We start from the raw sequence: 25380 nt of genomic DNA, 5'->3' as shown, positions 1-25380 counted from the left end.
CTAAAACTAGAAATGCCTTTATACGGCGTCTCATGAACAGCTTGGTGGATCTTTGTCATACTTGGTCTGGAGCATCATTATAAGGTCCTCTTCCAAATTTATTTATATAGGAACTTGGGCCCTATTAGGGACCACTATAGCTAAAAGTAGATATGCCTTTCTTCGCATTAACCACTAAAATGTAATGGATTTTTATCAAACTCGATGTGTAACAATATCGTAAGGTCTCTTGCTGTTTTGTTACAAATGGGGATATGGACCAGTTTAGCTAAAAATATAAACACGTTTAATGACCTCTTCTCATGAACCGCTTCATGAATCTCCATCAAACTACTGCTGTAATTATTCATCTAAGGATAAACGAAACAAAATTGCAACCCTACGAAACCTTTGCGAAAAATTAAAAGAGAACCATTTAAATTGTTAAAGTGCGGTGTTTTGTTTTGCAAAATGTTAGATGAAAGATGAATGTTAGATGAAAAATTCATAAACTTCTTTCCTTATTACAATTCGCCGACCATCATTTTTAAAGATATTTCTTGTTTGTGCTATTGTTTATTCATACCGGGGATAATTTCTACTTTAACATGATATCAAAATCATATGCAGGTTGTAAAGGCTGAACACCACTAAATCCAGCTGTTCTTTATTTCATATAAAATCCACTCACTTCATAACGGTGTTTCGACATTTTCTAGCATATCAGATTTTCAGAGACTTATATTCCCATAAAGAACTAGATCACTACTTCAGAAAAACAAAAAGAAAAGGGGGTGTTAACTTTTATATAAGAAAACTACAGTTCGTTAAATACAACCCGCTGAATTTACTACTTTTCGCTTCTTTCAATTTCTCTTTTCGTGACATTAACTTCTTACGTCGCCATTTTTATCTAGCATGCGATAGGAACATGCCGATTTCATTAGAATGCAAAGTGATACATACTGAAACGCGGTAGGGTAAAAGTAAGCACGTTGCTGCCGAGAAAATGCACTAGGAAAAGAAAAAAGATTAGTACTATTTATATTTGGACTACTTGTGATAGACCTGCGGAGGCTTACATTCTATTTGGTAGTGATCAGCCTATAAGAGAAAATTTTTGTTTGATTTTTCCATGAATTTGCATTCATTCTCAAGGTACACCTATTTCACAATGATTCTGCTTTGTTTTGGTGCAAAATATTGAGAAAATGTAGAGAAATGACAATTCATTACAGGTCACCCCCATCCCCCAAAATACGCAAAATTTAGCCCTGTGCAAGCAATATTTCAATTAATTTTACCTTATTCGTGGAATTTACATTTAACATCCATTTAATCGTTACGATGTTTGTCATTTTCATTCAGAAACATGCTAATTTCAATATTATTTAGACAACTGAAGTGCTAAAATGCGAGAAAAGACATTTACTAGGTTCTGAAACGAACCAAAACAGTGCCACCTGGTCGAAAATTCGACCTTAATTCCAAAAACACAAGAAATTTAAGCGTTTTCAGCCATTTGTTACCGTTTTACATCATAAAGAATAGATTAATGGCATTTCCATTCATTTTCGAGGGGTTTCAGAAAATAACATGTATTGCCCCTTATAGGCTGAACACCACTAAATCCAGCTGTTCTTTATTTCATATAAAATCCACTCACTTCATAACGGTGTTTCGACATTTTCTAGCATATCAGATTTTCAGAGACTTATATTCCCATAAAGAACTAGATCGCTACTTCAGAAAAACAAAAAGAAAAGGGGGTGTTAACTTTTATATAAGAAAACTACAGTTCGTTAAATACAACCCGCTGAATTTACTACTTTTCGCTTCTTTCAATTTCTCTTTTCGTGACATTAACTTCTTACGCCGCCATTTTTATCTAGCATGCGATAGGAACATGCCGATTTCATTAGAATGCAAAGTGATACATACTGAAACGCGGTAGGGTAAAAGTAAGCACGTTGCTGCCGAGAAAATGCACTAGGAAAGGAAAAAAGATTAGTACTATTTATATTTGGACTACTTGTGATAGACCTGCGGAGGCTTACATTCTATTTGGTAGTGATCAGCCTAAAACAATTACAAAGTGGTATTCCGCCTTAAGTGTAATTCCCATTACACGTTTTATCATAAAAGAAAAATGTTAAATATATCACAGTAGGTTGATAAAAGATTAATACTTTCAAATATCGCAGTAAAAAATAAAGCATTTAACAGAATATTTTCACCATAGGCACTACTGTTTCACACCTATATTTTAGTTTTCTTGCAAACAGAAAATATTTCTTTAGGTATCTAAAATGTATCACATATGTAAAACGCGTTAGCAATTGGCTATAGCTCTAAATCAACTACCAAGTTTCAACCAAGCGCCGTTTTAGTTTTCCTTCTATTTCTATATGACCGCATCACACAAATATTCTGGACGTGTAAAAATAGTCCCATATTTATTTTTATAATCTTGGTATTGTGTGAGTGTGTGAGCAACTGAAGACTGCTGTTTTAAACAACAAAAACAAGCAGCAACGGATTCTAGAATGATTATGAACTTTATAATCACATTCGAAATATTCAGAAGATAGCGTTTTGACTGGTTGACAGCATAAAGTGGCGCCATATTCTAGGAAAGTCGAAGTGAACCCTGGCCCCAACCCTAACCCTAAACACTTGCCTTAACCCTAACCGCCTCGGTAGCCTAGTGGTAGAGCGCCCGCTTCGAGTGCGGGAGGTCGTGGGTTCGATCCCCGGCCGCGTCATACCAAAGACGTAAAAAATGGTACTAGTAGCTTCCTCGCTTGGCGCTCAGCATTAAGAGGATAGTGCTAGGACTGGTCAGCCCGGTGTCAGTATAATGTGACTGGGTGGGGTATCATGCCACGTGTCTACGATGTGATATTCCAGTGAGGCAGCACTATAAAGTTGGGCATTGTGCTCACTGCTACAAGTAGACACCGTCGTTAATATGACTGAAAAATTGTTGAAAAGACGTTAAACCCGAACACACACACACGCACGCACGCACACACACGCACACACATTACCTTAACCCTAAAATATCACTCAGTAAGCACTAGCCATAAGTCCTTTCAGGGCTTTGATTAGATTAATATGCTCTATTATCCAATTCTGTAACAAGGAAAACGTTATTTTTTAAGTTTTAAGTTTAAAACATACATTCTAAAAAGAATCGCTTTATCAGAATTTTTAAGTTTCAAAATTTACGTATGTCTGCCTTGTAAATTTCAGCTATTTTCGATGTCAACGAACTTTTAAAAAGCCATTTTGACTCAGTTTATCGTTAGATTTTTATCAAAACGACAAATTATTTATTAGATCTAATATGTAGATTCACAGCAAGTGTCCCTTCAATGATATTGTAAACTTTTGAAGAAAAATGTTTGTGCTTAATTTCAAACATTCAATTTCAATTTTACCGAACTAGGTTTTAGTCTAAAGGTGTAAATAATAAAGTTAACGATAATTTCAAATTTCTTTAGCCATCCATAAAAACATTTTAGAATATCATAAAAATATCATTTTTATTTCGATAAACCTCTGTAACCGTTACAGAATTGATGAATAAAGTATCATCGGATGCCTGCACAATGTAACAGTTCTATGTCTTCTAGTTATATGTCTTCTGTTATGCCGCAGAATGGTCTTTTTTTCTCATTGTTAGTACTGCTGTTATTGCTGAGCTTTTGAAACATTTTGATCAATAAATCCTTTGAGTGTTCCTTTTTGTGCGGCCTTGACTACCTCGTCTCCACCACCGAAAAACTTTCCATTGATAAATACACGAGGTACCTGCAAGAAAAACAAACATCTCGTCTTAAGATTATAATTTAGTATTCCTGATAGTATATATTACGAAAGAGTATTAGTGCAAGGAGCGTTTTATTTATTTACTCGAAATTTCGAGTTACTAACTTCGTATCTTGCCCTTTTATCCGCAAAATTTGAACGTCTGTCCGTCTGTCAAAGGCCAAAATGTAATGGGCGGCCTTAGACTCATACAAGTGGATTCATCTATGTAAACAACCATGTATTGTATCCAACATGTAGGGACTTGAACATATACTACCAGACATCAATGTATGACCTACCATAGCCTCTAGAGCTACTCCAGATTTCAAACTGTATCCAGGATATATACCATCATTTACATGCATAGTGTGTTCAGGTGGTAAGGGCTCGAACTAGATCGAAAACCTTCCAGAGATGGTCAAAATAGTGAAATATTCAAAGTTTGAATACTTCCCGGTCACCTTCTATGACCTTTCCTCAAAATCTAGATCTGTCCAGGTACCCGATCTTGGTCAAACTCATAACTACACGTTCATGTAGGGTATGTCTATATTTCATTGTCATTTTTGCTGATACTAGGTCGAAAACCTTCCAGACTTAAACATGGTTTCGTTTATATACTATTTTGTTTTAACTCGATCATGATAAAAGCTTCGAGCTAATTGGAACCACTCTCAAGTCCGCTTCCTGGAAAATTCAGTAGTGTCATATGAGCAAGCGCGTAGCTACCTTTACACAAATACGCAGCTGCGTAGTGAAAATCTGGCAACCGTACACAATTAATTGGCTAGTGTCATGCAACGGATATGGCTTCATACACTGCCATTGCTTACTTCATATTGTGTTTGAAGTACAGTAAACTCCGGTTTTAGCGAACTCGTCGGGACAAGCAAGTGCGTTTTCGTTATAACCTGAGTTTGTAATAAAAATATAGCGAACCTGTTTCTAATAGACATTATTTGTATAGCAAACTGATTTATATGATTAGTTGATTTAACGTGCATTGAAATTCACCAATTGTCTTTGTAGTTTTATAACAATTTAGGTACAGTTTTGCAATTTATCTCATAATCCTACTATCTGATTGCTTATTTTGTAATAATCCTGACCATGTGAAATATTACAATCATACGCTGTCGTCTAGGAGGAAATTTCTATAACAAAATTATAATACAGTGTTAACAATTAATAAAATGCTGGTTGAGAAATCGGGAAAAAATACATTTTCAAGGCTAAAACCTTTTGAATATGACATTTTGTATAACACTGCAGAAAGACGTAATTTGTCTCGCATAATATTTACTTTATCTTGAGCTGAGCGCGAAACTATTGTAACGGTATTTAAATAAAAAATAAGATATAATAGCTTCACGCTCAGCCTTTGATATCATAGATATATGTTATAATTGTACTTAAGTGTATGAAATTATCAACTATTTAAGAAATAATAAATCTATTCCTATATTTTATCAGTTAATAAAATATGGGCAGGAGTTTGGATGCGTAATAATTAAATCACGAGTGCGTAGCACGAGTGGTTTAATTATTCGTATCCGAATACGTCATTCGGATCATATGTAGCCTGGTACCCGACTGTATATCGAGAATCATTCTCTCCAAACAGCCCGGTATGCGCTAATACAGGAAGTTACGAAACGGAAGTTGCTGTATCCCAATTTTTTAAAGCGCCTTCGTAGAAACCGGGATACAGACAGCGTTCCTGAGCCTTCCGCTGAAAATGTAAACAATGAAATGTCAAAAGTGTTTTAAACGATTATAACATGATATGACTACTTTTTTCTTTATAAACAGACCTTTAAGAAAATTTATGTATTACTGTAAACTGTTATATATGTGCAGTGCCAGCTCAGCTGTCCAGAAGGCAGCACAATATTCATCTTTATAATTCAGTTCATGTTTCGATCATCTGTTTTGACGCTCATTAGTTTTAGTTTTAATAGAATTAAGATAAAGATTAAGACAATATTTTCAGCTTGACTATTCGAAGAATAAGTAGAACTATCCTACTTTCGTCGGCGTACCACCTTGTTTAAGTTTTTCGTACCAGTTCACTTTTTTACAAAGTGTTTTGAGATAAGCTTTGAAACTTTCATCTCTTGTTACCATCACCATGTCCAGTTGTAGGCAAGAGTACATGCACATAATTCTATCAAGGATTTTGGCTGAATTTGGCCCCTTATGAAATCTCGGTTATGTTTTTCGTACCAGTTCACATTTTGCAAAGTGTTTACAAAGTGTTTGATATATGGCATTGAAACTTTTATCATATGTTTATTATACAGTCTATAGCTGTAGGCAAGAGTAAATAACTCTGTCAACTATTTTGGCTGAATTATGGGCCTACTTGGACTTGGAAATAGTACAATTTGTGTACAAGTCCATGTTTTGTCAAAACTATTTGACAAAAGGGTTTGAAACTTTGAACAAATGTTTATCATCATGATTTCCATCTGTAAGCAATAGTACATAACTGTTAAGTATTTCGGTTGAATTATGGCCCGTTTTGGACTTAGAAATTGGTTCAGTTTTTTGTACAAGCTAGTCAAAGTGTTGTCAAACTATTTGAAATGTGGCTTTGAAACTTAGAGCAGATGTTTATCATCCTGATTTCTATTTGTAGACAAGAGTACATAACTCTGTCAACTATCTTGGCTAAATTATGGGTCTTTAAAGGCTTTTGGACTCGGAAATGAGTAATATTTTTCATACCAGTCCATATTCTGTCTCGGACAAGGACTTTAGACCAGATTACAGCTTTTTTGACATAGAAACTAGTTAAGTGTGCATACTTTTCAATATTTTTGTAAATATGGCTTTGAAAACTTTGAACACAGTTGCTTACCAGTACCATCATTGTCACACTTGCCATATAGTGCAAAACCTATCCAAATCCACAAAAGCAGGTACATTGTTTGTCTTATCTATTTATTTATTTTTTGGTCTGAAAGTCTGTGGTAATAGTTTTACCCCATACTTCCATCAATGCTTCAAAGGAGCATGTTGTTAACAGACCGCTCTTGTTGTGTACTGGTACCTAGTTTTATCTGTTCTGCAGCAGAGTTAGTTAGTTCCATTGTGATAATCTCCTGCTTTAAATGTATGTCATTGTTTTCCATGAACAGGTTAAAGATTGACTAGAAAAATAGAACGCACCAAAATTTTGTAACACCTGCACCACAGCATATGCATGACACCTACAGCTTACATTTGACAGTGGCAGTTAGGACAGTAGGTACATGTAATTCTTCCCTGATTTTTGAGATGTCCCCAGCATATTTCCTCATTAGTTATTGGAACACTAGACTACACCTAAAAATATGTCTTTTTTTCAGGTTTTATTAGCTTACCTGAGCATGAAGTGCTCAAGGTGAGCTTTTGTGATTGCCCTGTGTCCGTCGTCGTCCGTTCGTCCGTCCGTCGTCAACAATTTGACTGTTTTCACCCTAGGGGTCACAATTTTGACCTAATCTTAATGAAACTTGGTCAGAATGTTACCCTCAATAACGTCTTAGACAAGTTCGATATTGGGTCATCTGGGGTCAAAAACTAGGTCACCAGGTCAGATGAAAGGAAAAGCTTGTTAACATTCTAGAGGTCACAATTTTGGCCCAATCTTAATGAAACTTGATCAGAATGTTACCCTCAATAAAATCTTGGACGATTTTGATATTGGGTCATCCGGGATCAAAAACTAGGTCACCAGGTCAGATCAAAGGAAAAGGTTTTTAACACTCTAGAGGTCACAATTTTGGCCCAATCTTAATGAAACTTGGTCAGAATGTTACCCTTAATAAAATCTTGGACGAGTTTGATATTGGGTCATCTGGGGTCAAAAACTAGGTCATCAAGTCAAATCAAAGGAAAAGCTTGTTAACACTGTAGATGTCACATTTATGACTATATCTTCATGAAACTTGGTCAGAATGTTAATCTTAATGATCTCAGGGTCCAGTTTGAATCTGGGTCATGTGGGGTCAAATCAAAGGAAAAGCTAGTTAACACTCTAGAGGCCACATTTATGACCATACCTTAATGAAACTTAGTCAGAATGTTAATCTTGATGATCCATAGATCAGGTTAAAATCTGGGTCAGGTGGGGTCAAAAACTAGGTCACCAGGTTAAATCAAATGAAAGGTTTGTTAACACTCTAGAGGTCACAATTTTGGCCCAATCTTAATGAAACTTGGTCAGAATGTTACCCTCAATAAAATCTTGGACAAGTTCGATATTGGGTCATCTGGGTTCAAAAAAGAAAAAGCTTGTTAACACTGTAGTGGCCACATTTATGACATATCTTAATAAAACTTGGTCAGAATGTTAATCTTAATGATCTATACGTCAATTTTAAGTCTGGGTCAGGTGGGGTCAAAAACTAGGCCACTAGGTCAAATCAAAGGAAAAGCTTGTTAACACTCTAGAGGCCACATTTATGACTGTATCTTCATGAAACTTAATCAGAATGTTAATCTTGATGATCTTTAGGTCAAGTTTGAATCTGGGTCAAGTGGGATTAACAACTAGGTCACCAGGTCAAATTAAAGGAAAAGCTAGTTAACACTTTAGAGGCTACATTTATGACCATATGTTAATGAAACTTGGTCAGAATGTTGATCTTGATGATCTTTAGGTCAATAGGTCAGTTGAGCGATACAGGGCCTTCATGGCCTTCTTGTTTAAGAACATTCTGGCACTGAAATGTCGTAATGTTGTCGACACTCTACCTTGCAATATCTAGACATTTTTATGGTATTACCAGGATGGTGCCAAACTTATACATGTGCTTTAAAGGTCCAATACTAAGGAAAGTGAACATTTTAATTTCTTTTAAAAAGCACAGAAACTATTTCATTTTATTGGAAAATGAAAGTTGGTATGTAGAAATTCGAAATAAATCGCAGTATATGTACAATTATTTTTCTATGAAGTATGAAGAAAGTTAAAAAGACCTGGGGGTCATTCTGTCGATTCATTGAAATTTCAACATTATACACATACATTTCTTTGAGTTCCAAAGACTTTCTGTAAATTTTGTCCTGCCAATCTTCATTATTTAGTGTCTTGCAGAAGTCTATGCACTGGCTATGAAAAAAATTGCCAACTCACTTTCCCTTAGTAATGGACCTTTAAATGAAATCATGTTTATCTTTTTTTATTGATTCTACAAACAAGTAATAAGAACAAGAATGAGTAATATTCAGTAGTTATGTTATTTTCATTATAGCAAATGTTAGTTTATTACATGTATTACCTTCTTTGTACCTCTCTTTATTTTCAGTAAGAGTTTTATTGAATTCTGACATGATGCTGTGAAGATGATGGAGGCTACAGTATTACGTCCTTTAGACTGTAAGATTTTTCTGTTGAATGTTTAGTATGCTGTATTGTTGCATATCTTTTAATAACAGAAGCAAATGCTTCAAACAGCCATATCAGCATCAGAATTTCTGGATGTCTGTTAATAATAAAAGCATAAGTACTCTTAACATTTGGTATGATGTGTACCATTTTCTGATTATTTAATCTTTTGCATGATCTAAGTTATCCTTTTAAATGATCAATTTTGGTTATGAATAAAACCCGGCCCGACCCGGCCCGGCCCGGCCCAAACCACGGAAATAGCCGATTCCGATTGTACGGAAACCACCGGAAACTTACGGACAGAAGGCTAATATAATTACGAATGATATCGTGTCCATATCAACTTACATATTTAGAATTTACTAAAAAAAAAACACTGAACTTTATGATACCCGCGAGGAACTTCTTTGATGAATGGGTTAAGACTGTGTTCTTTCTAGTTGCAAAAACGTCTTAATATAATTTGTAAACTTGTACACAGGAAGTCGTTATACATAGCGTTGTTTTGACGAGCCTTCTAATTAGTTCCCGATATTTTGTATCGTTATCATTATATACTATTTTATAATTACGTTTTGTCCAAAAAAATGTTAAATATTTCGAAGAAAGGATATCCTCTCGGCCTAAAAGAGTTTTTGTTTCACCTGTGCTTCCCAAACCAAAAATAATTCTTTGTGTCCGGTAACATGCCTAAAAATAGTTAGTAAATAGGCAGGGTTTTTTTTATGATACTTTTTTGTCAATGAGACTTTACAAAAATTTATTTTTATGTCAAAAAAAAAAGAAAGAAAATGAATACAAATAATTTCTAATATCACTGACAATTTTTTTAAAGAATAGAATGAGCACTTTTATTAAAAAGTTTTTAAAAATCTCAAAGACCATAAAACTTTGGGGTCATGTAAAAAATTTGGGATAGGTCGGATACCGATTACGCACGAAGAATGCAGCGTTGAATATGAGAAGTTTTACACACGGTACCCCCATATTTTTAAAATATATTCCTGTAAAAATATATAGAAACAAATTGTAAAGATAGTTTATTCACGCAGTATTCCTGACTATCTCTTGAACTTGGGTCGACTGAATTGACGTACGATGAAAGTCACACATTGAATATATTATGTACATTGCAGTTTTTGGCATAGTCTTTGTACTTTCAATATTCGTTTTTCATATTCGCCAGGTTGCTATGATGTTTTAACATCTTTTTTTTTTCTTTTTTCAATTTTGCAAGTAATCTCTGAATAAACTGACTTACTTAAGTTTTATTCAAATTATTTTCAAAACAATATAGAGTAGAATCGAGATACAAAGTGTACCATTTTTTCATTTTTGTACAGATGTCTCGTAATCCGGAGGTCGCGGGTCGGATCCTGTCAGCGGATTTTGACCGTAACTCCAACCGTCCCTTCTTTCGGTGAGAGTACTGTTAGTGTCCTGGAAGCAGTCATCGAGTGTTTTTCACATTAGTTGGTGAACCAAAACTCGACCGAAAAAGAAATCTTTTAAATGGGAACAAAATTACCATTTAATTGCACTAAATTATAGAAACGATTCACAATGTTTCCGTGAAAAAAGACCAAGTAAAAACTTGTTAAGGTTCGTTTGGAATATTTACCATGCTCTACCCCTTTCAGATTATGCATTTAGATACTTCAAGATAAACTTCAATGGTTAGACATACCCTTGCAAAACTTGCATTTTTATTTAGGTTGATTTGATATATTATTGTATACAGAATACCCTTTCAGTCAGTTTGCTATGCTCGGCATTTTTGATACATAACAACAAAAGAATCGTTTGAGCCCGCTAATCATAATTTACAAATAAGTCTGGAAAAGAAAAAGAAAACTTTGAATGGATGTTTTTCTTCAAATCTCACAAAATTTCTTCTTTAAGATGTTTTTTTTGTAAATTATATCATATCACAGTGTACTGCAACGATTTATTCTAACATTGCTTACTTTACTATGGTCACGTGATCACCCCGGGAAGTGAACTGTACTTGGATCTATATTGAGCAGCTTTAATGCTGTCGCATTCTGAGACCTACGTTTTGTTAGTTTTTCATTGGTAAACCAAGCCTATTGTAACTATGCAAATTAAAACTGTTGCTTTTATATACAAGAGAAACTGTACGATAGTTTGCAGTTTTTTACGAAGGATTGAGTGTAATTCTCCAGCTAAAATGGGTTGTTAAACTGCCCATGGTGGCCAAATCCATAAAGCATCTCAGAAAAGTTTTAACCTTACATATTTTAAACTTTACGGTAAAGAAAGTGTAATGAGCTGGATTTTCCAAAAACAAGTTGCATCCTTCATAACTTGTTTAAATAATAGTAAAAGTTGATCTTCCCCCAATTACATTGTATTGAAAAGATAAAATTCGTACTTCTTACGCAAATCGCGTCGAGAATCACATTTTTCGCTCAACCCTAAATATATATATTGTGACGTTTCGTTTTTTACGAAGATTAATTTATTTTTTGGTTGTCCATTATTTTCCAAAAAGTAATTATGTTTCATTTGGTATACCAGGCCATTGAAACCTATGTTTTAAAACGAATGACTAAGTAGTGTGTTCTTTTTCGGAAATACAATTATGATAAAAAAAAAAATGAATTGTAATATGAGCGAAAAATAAACAGGGTCTCCTTCTTCAATTTCGCGGTATTGTCTTAATCTTCTTTTACCCTATTTTCACGCGCGGGCTATTGCACACTCAATTTTACATATAAATGCTTGTATCAAAGGGGAAAAATAAGTTAATCACCACAAAAGTTTACAACACATACATTTCATTTTAATTAATTCTTATTTTGTTAGCCATTTTCGATTTCTTTCCGATCTTTATTGTTACGCGTGTATACCTGAATACATGTTACACACAAAGCGGCGCAATGAAAAACATAATATAGTACTTCTTAGTAAACATTTTACTGATCGTTCGCCACTCAGAATGTATCTTTTATTTTCTGAAAAAAATTATAAAATGGCTACCAGGTTCATTTTCATGCTGCGGTGCTAGGAAAATTTTGACTGTGCAAAATCAAAATCCCGACCAACTTAAAAGTCAGAATTAGCCGGGAAGAATTATTTCCTATTGTGGCCTTTTAGGGTTTTAAAACCCCTTTTCGTCAACATTTATTATACATTTACATTTTAAATACTAAACTCTTTCTCTACAGTAACTTACAATTGTCGCATTGAAAAATTTAGTCACGGATTAGAGTTATTTCGAGGGATCACCCTCTCAGGAAAACATTATTATTTTATTATACCAAAAAATTAATGAAATGATTTATTTAACATTAAAAAAGTTATTACTTACCAAATTTAAAAGAAGACGAATTAAGGAGGCTTTTCTAGTAAGCACTTAGAAATTGTCGCGGACTTTGCTGTATAAAAATACTTTTTGATAGATATAGTCTTGAGGTTACATAACGCTGTATTAATGGGCATACTTCAACAAAATCAGCAGCAGTAACATTCGAAAAACGGCAATAACTACGGAACATATAATGAGAGCACTTATTTTCTTAGTATTTAGTAGTTAGTTAATTTTCCCAAACTGATGGTGACAGTTTCGTTTTAATATTTGATGAAAAATTGTTTTCAAAATGTTGCATGTAGAACAAATCATTCAAAAACAGAAACGAAAAATAGCCGTGTTCACACTGTATGAACACAAGATAAAGTAATTTAATTTCCCATGTATAAATAAGCGCATCGTCCCTTTTAATCAGTACGAAAAATATCGATTTACATAGGGAGACATGAAAATGTAATGTCACATGCGCAGGAAAAAAAAAATAGCGTTGTTTTCGCATGCGAAATTTAAATTAGTTTTTTATCATTAAATCTATATTACAGTCTTTCCATTGTTCTAGATGTAGTCACATGTTCAACGGTAAAAAGTCGTACTTACTCGAAGGCGGAGCCAAACACACGTATTGACCCCCAGCTGTGACGTCCACACGTTATTACGTTAAAAAATGCGACGTCGTAACAATTAACCACGAAAGATGACCAAGGTTGCAGACATTTTTTATCTAATGTTTATACTTATGAGTAGGCTGGATTTAATAATAAAACAATTGTCGCCTTTTATGTGTGGTAGATATGTGGATTTATCGACCTGTTAAAGCGATATCAAGTCGATAAATTCGCCCGAGGTTGATGTTGCTTTTATCAGGCCGATAAATCCACATATGAGCCACGCCATGAGAAACCAACATTGTCTATTGCGATTAGAGAAACCGTTTGCAAACAGCATGGATCCTGACCAGACTGCGCGGGTGTTGGTTTTCTCATGGGGCGGCTCATATCGACCTCACCAAAAGGCAATTATTGTATATTTTCACATGCGCAGAAATTGAAAATAACGATTTTGCGCACGAGATAAAAAAACGCTTGTAAATAAGATATAATTTTTCAAGTTAAACTAATGGGAAAAAATTGCATTGGACATTGTGTGGGGGATAATACTTTAACATCTGAATTGCACACATTTGTAATCCATGCTTTGAAATTTCATTTAAAAAACAAAAAAGTTAACATTATGTGAATAGTTTGTATAAGCATAGGCTGAAATAGTTCGTATCCGACCAGACCGGGTTTTCTTTTTAATTCTGTGTTAAAAAGAATTTTGCTAGTATTATTTCAAATATAAAAGAAAGAAATCAAAAATTAAATATCTAAAAACAAAAGAAAAACGTTAGCAGTAACTTGTTAAAACACGAAAGTTCATTGCTATCACTACCCCCGATTTTTCCCTATTACATATTTACCTCTTTTTTTTTTTGTTGTGTTTTAAAAAAGACTGAGCGGGCATGTTTCGGGGGGGGGGGTCCGGTTTGAAAATTTGCGACCGATCTTTCATATTCTATACTCAAGTTCATTCATTTCTACAACTTACTGTAACTCCGGGGACATCTCCATACATACACCCGGTTTTGTTTAAAGCTAAATCATATATTTATCATTTGAGCAACATTTTATGATATTTTTTTTCAGTTTTTCTTGTATTTCAGGAACAAAGACTTATTACATAGAGTTACACCTCTTTTGGAAATGTTTACTTTTATACTTTTTACGAAATTTTGTAATTGTCTCCCTTTAATATGAAAAAAAGTTTAAAAAATGGACTATTTTTTTAGCTTTTGATATAATTTATAGTTTAATATTCAAATTTGAATACTTCAACAACCTGAAACAAATGCAAGTATGAAAACAGCGCATAGCTTCGAGTTCATCTTTTTCGATCTGTCTTGGTCCGAGATAGGCAAAAGGAGTATAATAATAATTTCATAAAACTTACATTTCTAATTAATTTTTTGCAAAATGTCTACTTATCAATGCAAATCTTTGACAACCTTAAAATAAGAGTGTTTTATTCATATGTTCCCTAAGGCAATATATTTTATTAAATTAATACTTAAAAATGCTAAAACGCTATCTTGGTCGGGCAACCAAATTTCATAAATACTTCCAGTGCACGGTATAGACCCTTTCGCTGTACTACACAACCTAGTGTCACATCGTTAGGTGTGAAATAACGACGCACCATTTAAATAGCCTGTCCAGTTCTGTTTAGTGAAAGTATCCTGCAAACTGCTATATCGTGTCTGTACGGTACCGACTGCCAACGTATTACTTCTTGATTGAATGTGGGTTCAAATATCTTGTTATTTTAGGTCTTTGCTTATGTCAAGTGCAATACTTCACAAACATACGTATCATCAATATTAAATACTTTGCTTCTACTTTTGTAATAATAAAATAAAATATACATAAATTTGCCTTGATTAAGATGACGGTATTACCATTCGTAATTATATTAGCCTTCCGTCCGTAAATTTTCGGTGGTTTCCGTACAATCGGAATCGGCTATTTCCGTGGTCTGGGCCGGGCCGGGCCGGTCCGGGTTTTATTAATAACCATAAATTTTTGTATCCTTGTTATGTACAGACTGCATAATTTGTCCACTGAAGTTTGGATTGTTTTTTGTTGTATACTAAATTTTTTTCATTAATCAAACAATTTCAGTAAATAGCCTAGCAAACAGAAAAAGGAAAAGGATATGTACTTCTCCATTCGTTTCACCTGTACCAAAAAAGAATGTGAGTAATGCAAACTTATTAAAGACTGTTACTTATTGCTCTGATTTGACATAAGGTCAAAGTTATATAGAAGTAGTTTCATTCAGATAACTTTGATTTTAAAAATTTAAAATCTAACTTGAGAGAACTAATTAGTCTTTAATGTAAAAGTATTATTATGTTTATACAATTCATTAACTTTTTGTTTGTGGCCAAAGACTCATGAACCTGAAGATGTTGTACAATTTTATGAGAAGGGGACACAAACAGACGGCATTTTCTCAATGTGTGTATGTCAGGGAAGTCAACTTCAAAGGTAATGTAATATCTATATGTGTAGGTTATTGTTTTTTATGTAATCAGACATGGGGCCGATTACTTTGAAAAGTAATCGATTATTAAGACATTTTTTAATAATCGATTATTAATTGATTAACAGACCAATTTCTATTAATCGATTAAATTATTAATCAGTAACCCAAAGTAATCATGATTACTAACAAGTCTGAACTACTCTGGGTGCAAATTATTTTATAAATGGCACAAATATATTTTCAGGCAAAAGGACTAAACAATTTTGACATCTTAGGAAGATTAGTATACAAGAATATACCTTGAATATTGTTAACTAAACTTACCAGATCATGGTCACAAGCTAAGAGCAATTATGAAATTCAGTTTTTTTTTATTTCTTGAATAAATAGGGTATCTTTCTCCCCCATATTAACTTTACCAACTTTTAAATCTGCATACATATTTTTGTATGGCGATTTAAAATAGTGCCCTGAGGAAAAGTCCAGGCAGATGTATGAAATTGGGTACACCTACATTAGGTGATAATTGTCAATATCCTGATAGTGTAATCTTCTAACCATACTTGTTAATTGCCACACATTTATGACATGTATGACCACAATGCTGTACATTATAAGGTAATGATCAGCCTCAAATATAAACAAGTAATCATGTATTAATCGTAAAATAATCATGATAACAGCTTAATTTTCTTCATAAATCAATTAAATGATTAATCATAAATCAGAGAAAAGTATGATTAATGATTAATGATGAATAATGAAAAATATGAATTGATTATTAATCATTATGATTACTTTAATCGATTACCCCATGTCTGTATGTAATATAATCGAGTTGAGGAATGTATATTACAAAAAGTAGAAAAGTAATTTTAACCTCTGGAAATTTTAGTTTTGTTCATGTTTTGTTGATATGGTTATAGTTTGTCATATATGTTTTAATGATAAGTCTTCCTTTTGTATATGTTTTACTCATTGTTTTGTATGTGATGTAATGATCTTAAGGAATGTATATTATCATTTGTCTTCTAAAGGTAAGTCTTCTTCTTCTTCAAATAAATAGACCAATTGCAAAGACAAACAGACAGAGCGGTACCAAAGAAAATGCTGATATAAATTGTGTATTACGAAGTCTCCTGGTAAGTTGAAATTTGATGCGATTAACCATTACTAAGTTAGGACTAAAAAATATATGTTTCCGGGAACATGCTCAAAAAATTTAGGGTAAGTAGGTTGGAATTATGTCTCACCCCCACCCCCCCCCCCCCCCCCCCCCACTGGGGGAGACATACTGTTTTTGCCCTGTCCGTCCGTACGTCACACTTCATTTCCGAGCAATAACTGGATAACCATTTGTATTAGAACCTTCAAACTTCATAGGTTGGTAGGGCTTATGGAGATGACGACCCGTATTGTTTTTGGGATCACTCCGTCAAAGGTCAAGGCCACAGGGGCCTGAACATTGAAAACCATTTCCGATCAATAACTCAAGAACAACTTGACCCAGAATGTTGAAACTTCATAGGATGATTGATCATGCAGAGTAGATGATCCCTATTCATTTTTGGGTCACTCTGTTGAAGGTCAAGGTCACTGGGGCCTGAACCTGGAAAACCATTTCCCATCAATAACTTGAGAACCTCTCGACCCAGAATGTTGAAACTTCATAGGATGATTGTTCCTGCAGAGTAAATGACCCCTATTTGTTTTTTGGGTCACTCCTTTAAAGGTCAAGGTCACAGGGGCTTGAATATTGATAACCATTTCCGATCAATAACTTGAGAACCTCTTGACCCAGAATGTTGAAACTTCATAGGATGATTGAACATGCAGAGTAGATGACCCCTATCGATTTTGGGGTCACTCTGTTAAAGGTCAAGGTCACAGGAGCCTGAACATGGAAAACAATTTCCGATCAATAACTTGAGAACCACTTGACCCAGAATGTTGAAACTTCATAGGATGATTGAACAGGCAAAGTAGATGACCCTATTGATTTTTGGGGGTTTCTGTTAAATGTCAAGGTCACAGGGGCCTGGTCATGTAAAATCATTTCCGGAAAATAACTTGAGAACCACTTGACCTAGAATGTTGAAACTTAATAAGATAACTGGACATGCAGAGTAGATGACCCCCTAATTATTTTGGGGTCACTTGATCAAAGGTCAAGGTCACAGAAGCCAGAACAGTGACTTGAGAACCACTAGGCCGAGAGTGTTGAAACTTAGTGGGATGACTGGACATGCCAAGTAGATGATCCCTATTGCAGCCAACCATCAGTGTCTCTTTGACTTTCGCTCCTGACCCCTATTGACTTCTTGCCTATAGGACTTTGCATTGGGGGAGACATGCGCTTTTTTACAAAAGCAATTTCTAGGTTTTTTAGCCCACCGTGAGTTTTTCTGATCGCTCGATGTCCGTCGACTGTCTGTCAACATTTAGCTTGTGTATGCGATAGAGGCTGTATTTTTCAATTGATCTTCATGAGTATTGGTCAGAATGATAACCTTGATGAAATCTAGGCCGAGTTCGAAAATGGGTCATCTGGGGTCAAAAACTAGGTCACTAGGTCAAATCAAAGAAAAACCTTGTGTATGCGATAGAGGTTGTATTTTTCAATTGATCTTCATGAGTATTGGTCAGAATGATTGTCTTGATGAAATCTAGGGAAAGTTCTAAAATGGGTCACCACGGGTCCAAAACTAGGTCACTAGGTCAAATCAAAGAAAAACCTTGTGTATGCAATAGAGGCTGTATTTTTCAATTGATCTTCATGAATATTGGTCAGAATGATTGCCTTGATGAAATCTAGGCCAAGTTCGAAAATGGGTCATCTCAGGTCAAAAACTAGGTCACTAGGTCAAATCAAAGAAAAACCTTGTGTATGTAATAGAGGCTGTATTTTTCAATTGATCTTCATGAATATTGGTGAGAATGATAACCTTGATGAAATGTAGGCCGAGTTCGAAAAAGGGTCATCTCGGGTCAAAAACTAGGTTACTAGGTCAAATAAAAGAAAAACCTTGTGTATGCGATAAAGGCAAAAAAAATTTCAACTGATCTTCATGAAATTTTGTCTGAGTGGTTGCCTTGATGAAATCTAGGTCACATTCCAATATGGGTAGTCTGGGGTCAAAAACTAGGTCAAATCAAAGAAAAAACTTGTGTATGTGATAGAGGCTGTATTTTTCAATTGGTCTTCATGAAATTTGGTCAGAATGATTGCCTTTATGGAACGTAGAGAGTAAACACGGGCACCAGTCTACGTAGAGAGTAAACACGGGCACCAGTCTAATCATATGCAGTTACAAAACGCGCAATCCAATTTCCACTGGGAATACGCTAAAAATGGGTTGCGCGACTTCCGGTGCTGGTGTTGCGCATCAATATAAAATTATACAAAATCGACGTAGGCGGGTTTTTGTTTTTGTAAATAATGACACATTTACGTGTTTTCGAAAAAAAAGCAAAATGCTATTCGACACAAAAATGAATAAAGATCATATATGTGAAATACCAACTTATTAATTTAATAATCAGCTCTGTTATCACGAAAACTCTGCTGGCTAGAACTGTCGAAAAAGCATGGAATCATGAAAAATGCAAATTTTCTAACTCTTGTGCCATATTTCTGGAAATGTGACGTTTCTAATGATCAAACATGTGTAAAACAGTCATGAATATTACATACACTGGAATGAAATGTTGCTTTTGGAAAAGGATTGGCAAAAAATAATCTGGAATGGGGATGCGCCCCGGGAATGGAGTTGCGCGTATACATAATATACATTATGATGTATACGAGCAACTCCATTCCCGGTGCGCAACCCCATTCCCGATGATTTTTTGTCAATTATGTCCCCATAAGCAGGATTTGAAGCAAATAATTTTGATATTCGTTACTTTATAACATTTGAGTTATCATAAAAAGCATCAGATGTCCTCAGATTAGGCATATGAGGTCAGAAACTTCCATTTTTGTTGATTTCATACTTTTTTCAAGCTTCGTGTCGCCCGAGTTTTTGTGATATTAGAGCCGAATCATAAATTACAAACCAGATATTTTACACATATGATGTAGATCTATTATAATATTTGTGTCGAATAGCATTTTGCTTTTTTCGAGAAATTTTATTCTTGTCTCATACTAAGCAAAATCATAACTTCACATAGGCCTACCTCAATTTCGTCCTTTTTTACGCGCAACACCAGCACCGGACGTTGCGCAACCCATTTTAAGCGTATTCCCAGCGGGAATTGGATTGCGCGTTTACCACCCGTGTACAATTTACCCCCATGGTTAGAAGGTGTTGCATAGATCTAGTCAATGGAACGTATAGATATTTGTTCCTTTGTTATAAGAATTTTTAGAAGTATTCTTAAAACTTGTTATCTAACAGCTCGTAAATTATTTATGAACAGAATAATCGACAAGTTAGGTAAGTTGACCCTGTGTTACGAGTTACAAGCATAACTTTTATATGACGTCACATCATTATGACGCCATACTTTATGTCATACATTTATGACGTCACCGCTGAATCATAATTGAGCTAACTGAATACGCTCGCAGAGATCAAAACGTGTTTTACGGTCCTACATATAAGTCAGTAGATCTATGACTTTTTATCATAATTATGTTTTTGAAATGTTGTTTTCAACCGTTTGGTCCTGAAATAATTCGTGTGTAATGGAACAGAAGTAGAGTTTCTTATGTCACAAACATAGGGGGTGAAATGTAACAGCCAACCGTATTTTATCGTAGATTCATGTATAGGCGATTTCTCTATAATGTTTATATAGCAATTGCTGCGGATCGTGTTAGAATATTCCATAGAAAATAAAACTCAATAGAAATCCATTCATTACACCTAGCTCTAGTTAAATCTTACGCTATTGACACCGGTACAAGTCATACGATATTACAGTATTTGACAACCAATTCACAGTGAGATAAATAATGCTATCTCTATATAATTGGTGATTTAATATTTTCAATGCGTATTATGTAACTAAATTATATGTATAATATTTCGAAAGACCTTGAACAACATTTTCAAAAATCATCAAAACAAGATTTCAGTGTAATACTTGGTTTTAGATGTCGTTTAGATAATATTATATCAACAATCCCGCTACGTTTAAATATTTGTTTTATGATTCAATATTGTTGGTACGAAATCTGCCCAATGCTAATGTTAAAGCCTGAAATTTTCATAGTTTCGCACTTCGCCGTTGTGATCTCGCGCTTTGTCTTTCACGCTTCTCTGTCATGGGAAGGCGATACCCGAAGCGCGAGATCAAAATGACAAAGCACGAAATGGAGTTTTTTGTTGTTGTTTTTTTCGAAATTTTTCGCTTCACCACCGTGATGTTTAGCTTCACCATCGTGATTTCGCGCTTCACGCTTCACAATACGCAAGTGTTCACAGCGCGAAATCACGATGGCTTCACCATCGCTATCTCGCGCTTTACAGCTCGCCAGAGAAAAAGATGCATGAAGCGCTAAGCGCAAGATCACGATGGCAAACTGCAAAATAATTCAAAAGGAGTAAGAAACATTTTGCAGAATACTGTTTTAGTTGAAGAAAAGATAATAATAGCCCACATTTTAACGAAGTTGACATAATGCAGACGTCGATGACATCAGCCAAAATATTTTCCTATGCAAGGCATCAGTTTCTTATTTGGTACATTTGTAACAATATCATGAAACTTAGCATGTCTTTGTTGACTAGTATTCAGTTTGGAGTTATGGCAAAATTCCTTTTAACAACTCTCGAATATATACTTATACACACATCTCTTGTTATCCAATCATAATGATGTTTTGAAAGTGTGTTACCACCAACCATCTGTTTTGATAACTGCTCACATATAACATGGATCAATTAAGCACAAATTGCACTGTAATATTACACGCATACCTAGTAAAATAATACATTTTATATAAAAGATTAAGAACGAATAAGGTTTTTGTGCAATGTTTAGCTTCAAATACACGCCAAAATGCACCATTTGCGGTTCTCAGATGAAAAAAAAATCATGGGGAGCATACCAAGACCCCTACGCATTACCTCTGCGTACTATGAAGAATGCCCTAGCTACGCGCCTGATGAGGTCATGGTTGTGACCCCAGTGGAGCTTGTACCCACGACCGCTGGATTGAGCGTAAAAAGTGATATCTTTTTTAGCAAACGCTGCCCGGTCATCTTGATTATATGACCCTGTAGGGCTACTCGATGGATACACCAGGTACCTAATCTTGACCAGGACCTATACATCAACGCAACTATTGTAGTTACTAACTCGAAATTTCGAGTTAATAAATAAAATACACCAGGCACTAATGTTCTTCCGTAATATACAGTGAAAACTTCAAAAGTCGTGTTGTAGGAAACTGCTGGCCTGACTTTAAAATATTTTCTCATGAATGATACTTTGGTGACTCTGTACCTCGACTGTTATTCAGAATCGCCAAAACAGCACGGCCAACAGATTGCGTGATCATTTTTTCCTCATAAGTACAAGTGTATATAACAGACACTTTAAAAGTCTTCTTGTCAGAAACTGCTAATCCGATTTTACAATATTCTTACATATATTTTATATGCTCCTCGGAATACCTTTTACTAAGGTTATTTTAATTATTCGTCAAAAAGTATGGCCGCCAGAGCTAGAAAAAGAAATATCTTGGGAAGAAACACATCTTAAACCGTTGGTACAATTTTAAAATAATTTCACAGAAATGTTTGTTTGAATGAACCTCTCCCAAATCATTCTGATTTGTCAAAAACACAGCCGCTAGGGCAATGGTAAATTTTCCTTAACTGCAGTGGGGAAAATTTGAAATCTTCTCGTCAGAAACTGCTGGCCCAATTTTGAAATGATTTCACATGAATGTTTTTGGTGACCTACGAATATTGTTCAAACTATTCCAATTCATTTAAAGAAATAAACTCGACCACCTGTTTCTCTACATATATAATTATAGTGGGGAAATCTTTAAATACTTTCATTGGTAACCTTCAATCAAGAATGTTCAGATTATTTCAATTTCCTTTGATGACAATTTCTAAAGTTTGTTAAATTGTATCAGATTCGTAAATAAACATGGCCGCCAGAGAGTATGGTCTGTTTCCCTATATGCACAAATATAGATAGTTGAAATTTAACAAGAGCTGTCTCAGGACAGCAACGCTCAATTATTCAACAGCCTTGTCAATTGAATGAATGTGAGTGGGAAAAGAGGAACACTTTTGTATTAATGCAAAACAGAGTTATGGAAAGTATACAGTACATGTCAGTTTATCACAGTGAACAAGTGTGTGAAGTTTCAATCCATTCCCATTAGTGTTGAACGAATTGGAATGGACTAGTTCGCCTGATCAAGGTAAAACTATATAACATAGACTGACTAGCGACACGAAATTTCAAAGATATATTACGACAAAATTCGCATTTAAAAGTCTGAATAATTGCTGTACAATATGTATGCAAACATTAGATAACCACGTTCTTACTTTGTGTTAGATGCAGTCAATACACAAAAAATGTATGAATAAACACAATATAAATACGCTTTGCGGCGAAAATATTGGAAGATTGTTTAATAAATGTTTATTTTAATTGTAACTGCAGCTCTACAAACACATTTAGTTTAATATACTAAGCCAAGTTAAATACATTTTTGTGAAAAATTGTCAGTGTTTAATAATCAATAACTTAAGGAGGTAAGTTACCTTGTTACCAGGGTAAATTCAAATTAATTGAACCGCAGCAAATTTTTGTATTCCGTGTAATATGATGTTTTAACTGCTACAATCTCAATTTAGTTTATCTCTGTCCCTTCAAGTTCAGTTTTTATCCAGGTTTGAAGAACATGACCCTCGAAAGGTATTTTATATTGAAAGAAGAAGGAAAATACGGATATTTAACACTTTTCAGTGTATTTTAGTTTCACTGATATCCGTAGAAGCCTGCATGATTGATAAGTTTACTTGTATGCGTGTTAGCTTTCAATTATAAGCTTAAAATGTATATGTCGCGGGGCTCGTGTTTCCATGGTAACGCATTTTCTCTCATTTTTAAACAACTATGTATAAAAAATTGGGTTTTCGACGGTTTCAGTGCAATTCTGTTAATGACCAACATGGAATATTTGGGTAATATTATTAGCAAAATACCAAGCACTTTACATGGTACCCTATTTTTCTTAAAGTTTAAAGTAACCATGGCAACAGAGATGTTTAAAATAGCTTATATCTTGCTCCTTGTCGTAATTTCTTTGAATAAAATTATTTTTCTTGTTAATGTAGCTTTAAAACATATTATTTCTAACGTAAGTTATATTTTCGTGTTATTTGTATTTACTAAAACCAATTTCACAGCTTAAAATACTAACAGCAGTACCCAGCTGTTATCCCTAAATAGACCAGTGTCAACGCTTTTGAATTTTACATTCAGATATATAGGTCACGGGCTTCGTTTCCATGGTAACATCAATTCAATTCAAGAAACCACACTTTTCTACTGAAGTTTGAACAATTGTAGAGCTTAGTTTTAGTATATATGTAACAAACTATCAAGGAAACTGAAAAATAGGTATTTCAAATCAAACTGAAAGTTTTTTATTTGAAAATGGCCGCAACAAGTAACCTTTCACCCAGCTATATTCCAAATTACATTGGTTACCATCATCCATTTTCTTACATTCCGCGTAACATTTCAATATAACTACATAAAAGAAGCAAAATATTGATTATAATTCAGTGCAAAAGACTCATAAAAAATATTTCAGCAAATAATGGCTGTTTGTAAATAGATCAAATCAAGAAAATGCACAGAATTACGTACTTTCAAAATAAAAGCTATTGATTTTGCGCGGTAGCTGACACGTAACGTCATGACGTCAATGGCGTCATTTTAAGGCAACATTGTTTTGAAGCGTTTCTGCGGCAATTTAATCATTATTTCTGCATTATTAAACCATAAAGCATCAGTTCGGAGACAGGTTCATGAATTATTTTCAGTAAAATGGATATACAGACACATTTAGTTTGTCGTAAACGTCGTCGTAAACGGCTGTGACTAAATACAGAGTTGGTGCACCCGTGATATATTACAGACTCCGGTATATACCGGATGAACTAAATTTGAACAAAAATACCTTAAATGTATATATTTAGTAACCATGGTGATTCTAACCCTAACCTTTAGTCAGTATATTATGCACATTATACACTTAATGCGTGCGGACATGCAAAAAAATGAGTATTTTTGCCGTGCGTTCCAGTTGATAATAATCCCGCGCATGCGCAGAACGGCTGCACCAACTCTGCAATGAGAAACATTCGTCGTAAATTGTCACGTTAGCTTCCGGTTGGACATGCGCACATACAAATATTAAGGTAACCTACCTCCTTCAGAGAAAGATGAGCGTAAAAAACATTGCTTAGATTTTCGTGATAGAAATAAGCGCACTTACTGAACTTGCCCCGGTCATCGTCTTCAGTTCGGTCTGTATTTCGTCAGTGTTAGCTACTCCATCTATCTCCCAAACGTCATAATCCTCAGCTTTCAGAAGTCCATCGATTATGTAGGTGTTAAACACTTTCTTTGCCTTTGCACAATATGGACAATATGATTTAGAAAACACCATCACTTTCTTACCGTCGATTTTCTTTTGGATTAATTTTTTAGTTGCCATACTTGCCGCGTGTTGTTTAACTATATTGCAAGATATTGAGGTTAGGGTTTATAAATGAACGGTAGTTGTCTGCCA

At 34.6% G+C, this 25380-nt stretch overlaps 1 protein-coding gene across 1 annotated transcript; it reads right to left on the bottom strand.

The window, feature by feature from the left end:
* Positions 1 to 3465: 3465 nt before the first annotated feature.
* On the bottom strand, positions 3466 to 25380 carry LOC128549076 (uncharacterized). The gene is made up of 2 exons (XM_053525236.1): positions 25084 to 25380; positions 3466 to 3795 (listed from the first exon to the last, which is right to left on the bottom strand). The coding sequence occupies exons 1-2, from the start codon at positions 25303 to 25305 to the stop codon at positions 3676 to 3678; spliced, it is 342 nt and encodes a 113-aa protein (XP_053381211.1). The 5' UTR covers positions 25306 to 25380; the 3' UTR covers positions 3466 to 3675.

The sequence above is a fragment of the Mercenaria mercenaria genome, chromosome 15 (genome assembly GCF_021730395.1).
Source record: "Mercenaria mercenaria strain notata chromosome 15, MADL_Memer_1, whole genome shotgun sequence".
In the NCBI taxonomy this organism is placed as follows: Eukaryota; Metazoa; Mollusca; class Bivalvia; order Venerida; family Veneridae; genus Mercenaria; species Mercenaria mercenaria.
The sequence above is the reverse complement of the archived record's forward strand: the minus strand, read 5'-3'. Positions and strand labels throughout refer to the sequence as shown.

Coding starts and splice junctions, on each gene's coding strand:
- LOC128549076 (XM_053525236.1), bottom strand. CDS start 25,305: ATGGCAACTAAAAAATTAATCCAAAAGAAAATCGACGGTAAGAAAGTG. Junction 3,796..25,083: donor CGATGACCGGGGCAAGTTCA/GTAAGTGCGCTT, acceptor TTTTTCTTGCAG/GTACCTCGTGTATTTATCAA.